The 5,859-nt window shown below is 33.8% G+C and overlaps 1 protein-coding gene across 1 annotated transcript; it reads right to left on the bottom strand.

The window, feature by feature from the left end:
* Positions 1-2,416: 2,416 nt before the first annotated feature.
* On the bottom strand, positions 2,417-3,133 carry LOC112038543 (pentatricopeptide repeat-containing protein CRR2, chloroplastic). The gene has a single exon (XM_024071362.1). The coding sequence runs from the start codon at positions 3,131-3,133 to the stop codon at positions 2,417-2,419; it is 717 nt and encodes a 238-aa protein (XP_023927130.1).
* Between the last annotated feature and the right edge of the window lie 2,726 nt (positions 3,134-5,859).

The raw sequence follows: 5,859 nt of genomic DNA, 5'->3' as shown, positions 1-5,859 counted from the left end.
AAAATAAAGATATTTTTGTTCAATTAGGTATTCCCATATTACAAAGTGACATTACTGTTCAATTTTAATAAATTGTGATATTGAGTGAGTGCATTTTGTATTAGATTCCGTGTGCAAGTGGCCTCTACCTTCCAGGTATTTTCCTAGCATTTTCCGTTCTCCTTTTCTTTGTCTGTTTGTTTTATTTTTTTTTTCAGCTTCAAGGTATTTTGCTGTGCATATAGAGGTATTTTCCTGTGGAAAAAAGCAAAAGTTGGTTTGATAAAGAAGAAAGACTTTATGCCACAATTTATAGTGGGATGCCCACTCTAATAAAAAATTAATTGGTGGATCATATAAAATCAACTTTCGACTCATCTTCCACGTCAGGAAGGGTTCCTCATACAAATTTTTTATTTTATAGAAAAGAAAAAAAGAAGAAGAAGTTAGATTCCATATGCACGGGGCCCTCCACTTCCCCATGTTTTCCAATTTACTATAATCCACTTTGTCTTCTTTTCTACTAGGTATTATCTTATTAAGATCACCACATTTATTGGTATAATAGCATTACTGCCTTGTTGTATTGAAGAAATTATAGATACTGAGTGGATGGCCACTCGATTAATAGAGAAGTACATATATCATTTCATCTTTATTGTTTTGTCTTGCTAACCATTTCCTTTTTATTTTAGGACAAAGTTCGCCAAAGGCTATAACTCCACTAATTATTATTTTATTAGATGTGAATTTTGAATATTGTGCAGTTAGATTACATTTTCTTCTTATATACTTCATGTTTGCAAAATTTTCAAAAGAGTAAAGATCAATAGCTATATTATCAATCAAATGTTTAAATTTCAAGTTTTTGTAATCTAAAATTATGCATTAAAAATAAATTTATAAATTGAATAGTAAATAACATCTGATTGACATAAAATTTAATATACATATTAAGAACATGAAGAACAAGCACTCCAATTGTTGGATTTCCAAAATATATAAACATGTTATTTTTTTTCAGTAAGAGTTGTAGCTATTAGCTACAAACAAACTTTGTCCTTTATTATTATTTTTTTTTAAAAGAGTATTATTTAACAAAAATAACCTAGAGAGGGACTGACATTCACAAGTAATCCAGTTAAATAAATATAAGTATAAATTCAATTTTAAGTGGTCGATAGGGTAGAAACTTGTTCACCATTTTTTACATCAATTTATCACCCTTTTTTCCCATTTTGATAAATTGTGATTTTTTGAGTGAGTGCAATTGTGAAAGTGGCCCTTGTCTTCCTCTTCCATATGTGTGAGTGTTTTCTTTTTCTTTTATTTTGGATAGCTTTCGGGTATTTCCCTGTGCAAGCATATGGAAATCTGCACACATGGAGCCCGCGTGAAAATAGCTACAAGTGAAAAAACAGCAAATTTAGTTGGGTTTGAAAGTCCAAAAAACAATGACAAATGTGAAATGTCACTAACTTAACTTGTCCGGCACGCTCAGAACAAGAACGAAAAAGCCAGACTGTATGGTGTGAAAATGGCCAACTTGATAGACAAAACAAAAGCAAGTGGGAAACTTCATTGCTGGTCTTCAACCAAAAAGAAGTTCATAATTGGTCACCTGGAAGGTCACTCGTTTTGACTACTTGTTCGGGACGTGGAAAGCAGGGAAACGATTGCATATATCACCAACCATAGCCTTGCTAGAGAAACTTAAAGTCTCTTATTGTTGCTCCCATTCTCTAAGTCTACAAACACTGTCTGGCACATATCGCTTAACAAGCTTGTAAGTTACCAATTGCTTCCATGGCCACTCAAGCAACTTCCTCCTCCCCCCTCTTCAGCTTCTTCATCATCTTCTTCTTCTTCTTGCCCTCGATGGAACTACGATGTGATCCTCAGTTTTTGCGGTGTTGACACCCACAAGAATTTCACAGATCATCTCTATACTGCTTTAAAACAAAAGGGTATTATCACCTTCAGGGATGATGAAAAACTTGAACGAGGAAAGTATGGACATCATTCTAAATTTAGATGTTAGAGCAAATGGCTAACTACTTGAATGAGGACAATCTCATCAATACACAACAGTGCATTAAAAAAAAAAGCACCTAACCATTATTATTGATCACAAATCTAGCCTAGAAGGAGAATAACATCAAATATGTCCACCCCAAACATGCCCAAAATTGTGGAAGTCCTTGCAAATAATTTGAGCCTAACTTATTTAAGCATAACCCAACTTCAAATTCTAATGGATATGGCTACGACTTATGACCCACAACCTCTAATTCTCCCTTTCTCATTTTATTTTTTATTTTTTGTAATACTACTCTTTGAAGAAGTCAACAATAAGTAAAATTAGACAAAGCAAGGAAAAAATATTTAATCTATTAAATGGTAGGAAGTACAAAGCATTAGGATAACGTTGTATCTTTTAAATGGTTAAACAATGTATCTTTTCTCCTTGAAAAAGATCTCCACATTTCGCAAATGCTGATATAAGTAATGTTAAAGTCTCAATGTTGATTGCAGCACTACCCCGCATTTCACTAAAAATATTCACTGACTTTTCAATATCCCCTTTCATGGCATAATAGGAAATCAGAATATTCCAGGAAACCTCATCCTTTCTGTCAATCTTGCTGAAAAAGATTTCGACTTCTTCAACATTACCTGTCCTAGTATACATTTTTAAAACTGAATTTTGTACTGACCAATCTATTGCTAACCCACTCTTGATTGCATAACCATGAAGTTGCATCCCATGGATCAAACTTTCAATGGCACAACAAGCCTGCAACATTGCCATCAAAGTCACCAAATTGGGTTCAGACTTTACCATCATTTCCTGGAACAAAATGAAAGCACTACCAACACTTCCCTCACCAACATACCCTGAAATCATTGACGTCCAAGAAACCAAATCTCTCTGTGACATAGCATCAAACAGTTTACGGGCATAATCTACACACCCACGTTTCAAATAAACCTCAATCATGGTATTGCAAAAATAAACATCAAATCCAAACCCCATTTTCGTTGAGACACAATGGACCTTCTCTCCATACATTACATCACTCTGAAGCGATGAAACAGCTTGGTTTACTATTGGAAACGTGAAACTATCATGGGCAACACCCAGACGTCTCATTGTTTTATATAACAACAAAGCCGAATAAAAAAGACCCAAATCAAGATGAGACTTCATGATCAAATTCCACGCAATAGTATGGGGTTCTTCTAAGGTAATAGCCGTGAAGAAGAAGAAGAATGAGTATTTAAGTGATGGGTGCGAAGAAGAAGAAGAGGAAGTTGTGAAGGGAGAAAGGAGAGGCGAAGAGGATGAAAGACATGACGGAGAAGCGAAGGAATATTGAAGTTTATAGATTGAACAAACAAAGGTGTGTTCTTGTTATTGTCAGATTGATGGTGAAATGAATAAAAGATACAGAGACTACACCGTCGTTTGTTCTGTTCTTCGCTGATAAATCTTTCCACGGCTAACGGCTCTTATTTGATTTTTGGGAAATTACATAAAAGGGCTAAAGTATATTTCTTGTTTGGTTAATTATGAAGGAAAAATGATCTCCTTTGTGACTTTATATGGGGCCAGAAAATGAGTGGAAATTATCCTGCCTAAATCCTGAGGAAAAATATCATTTGTTGGATCAATGACTCACCGTTGGATGCAAAAGACATAACGCCCCCTGGAACAATTAATAAACACTTCGTAAATACCGAAACGTCAGCAGCAATGATGAAGCTCCTAAATCTATGCTCTCACATGTGTAAACCCAGGTTTTTTTTTTTATACATTTTTTAGCCTTTATTTCTATGGCAGATCAAAATCTCATTTTTTCTCCTCGGATGCGAGGGAAAAATTAAAATTTTGAGAGGTTATTGGGGGAATAAAAGCTCAAATTCATATATTGGGCCTTAGGCCCTATTTAAGGATGTGGGTACGTCCGAGAAGGATTAAATGATTGGAAAAGACCTCGGAATGGAAAATCACGTAAGGAGATGATAAAGGAATATAGTCCGAGAAGCGTATCCTTCTCGGATATGAGGAGTACTGGTCAAGCAAATACCTGGGCGGTTTGGGTGACCTTCCAGGAAGTTCCAACGATATGAATGAACTTCAGACACGTACAAAGATGATAAGAATAGAGAAATAGCTAAGGGAAAAGCTGCTACCATCGCATTAAATGCACTGCAGCAATTTTTCTAGCCACATTTATATGGAGAAGACTCTAAACAGTGCAATCTCAACTGCCACCACTCATGGAGAACCAAAGAAGATATCTAATGGGACATATACTCAAGTGAATGCTTAGATGAAGAACAAGTGTACGATCAAGATAGTCTAAAAGAAAACTATATAAATGTAATAGACCTATCATGAAAGGGGTATCGAAAAGTCGAGGAAGAGAAGAAGAAGGAAAATTTACTGTAGCTCTAAGAATTGTACTAGCCTTTCAAACAATAATTTATCTCCTTGGACATCAGTTTATTCAAATTTCAAGTGTGTTTTTGTACTTGTTTATTTTTTAAGATCTTGAGTAACTGTTGTTTATTTCACAAACAGTCCAATTCTTTCATCTACTCTCTACAAATTCATTATATTGAGCTTATTGGGCTCACATCCCATATCTTTTAGGCTTGGGTTACAAATCTTGACCCTACAATTTTCATAACAATTTTACAACAAAATTTAGGTGGTAAATTCATCTAAGTAAATTACTAATATTATTTTTTTATTTACCATTAATCGCTTAACACCAAAGCTTTATTGTAAAATTATTGTAAAAATGTTGTGTCCCTGCTTTATTGTTTATTTTATTAAATTGTCAAACTCACAAAAAGTTAAACACAAAAATTGCCACAACCTATTGTCATGCTTCATCCCTTCACTAGTTAGAGGAAACAATCAGTGGTGGAGCTAGGATTTTAGTTTAGGGGGGCAAGGTTACAAGATAAGATTGAAAAATATATATATATATTCTAAAAAATATTAGTTTGCATCAATAAAAATATATAAATAACTATATAATAAATAAATAAAGATAATCAATTCATATTAAATAAAAATTAATTGAAGACATTAATCAATGTATTTATTTACAATTCAAGAAATTAATCAATGTACTCAAAATAAAATGTGAGATTAACTCAATGAAAAAGTGTAAAAAAAAAAAAAAAAAATATATATATATATATAACAATGTATTTGAAAATATGTATAATGACTAATTGGGTCATTGGCTATGGACCTACGATTGATCTAAGTCAACCAAATAATTTCTCTACCGCAAGAAATATTTTCCTCAACTTTCGGTTATTGTATAACCTTGAGAGTAGTTTATTTACTCTTATTTGCTTCAGTTCTTTTGAAATCTCTGATACCATCGGGTAGTGATGTCGATTTTCCTCTTAACACATCTGGTATGCAACTTATGGCAATATCATTCAATTTCTTTCCATCTAAGCACTGCAGCCACTCAATCGTAACTTGAGGCTAAAGTGGTGAGAAATTTTAAACTTGGTTTGGTAGAAGATTATTTTAATTATTATTATTGTGAAAGATAATAGTGTTTTTTTTAATCTGAAAATTTTCACTTCATTGTTAGCTTATAAAAAAAAAAAGGTACAATAAGTATATGAATTAGTAAGATCAATTTCAACGTGGCCACATTCATCCCATTCATCTAACAAAATCCTCTCTCTAGTCCTCACCCTCACCTAATGAAAATTTGGGTGACTTAAAAAACACTATGTTCCTGGACCAAAAAAAACAGAGCATATCTCCTAACATGAAAGGCAAACAGTGGCAGAACTACCCTTGGACTGGGGGGGGGGGGGGGGGGGGTGTGGGGGGGA

This window comes from Quercus suber, unplaced genomic scaffold (genome assembly GCF_002906115.3).
Source record: "Quercus suber isolate HL8 unplaced genomic scaffold, Cork oak 2.0 scaffold_493, whole genome shotgun sequence".
In the NCBI taxonomy this organism is placed as follows: Eukaryota; Viridiplantae; Streptophyta; class Magnoliopsida; order Fagales; family Fagaceae; genus Quercus; species Quercus suber.
Note: the sequence above shows the minus strand (reverse complement) of the source record. Positions and strands in the feature narration are given on the sequence as shown.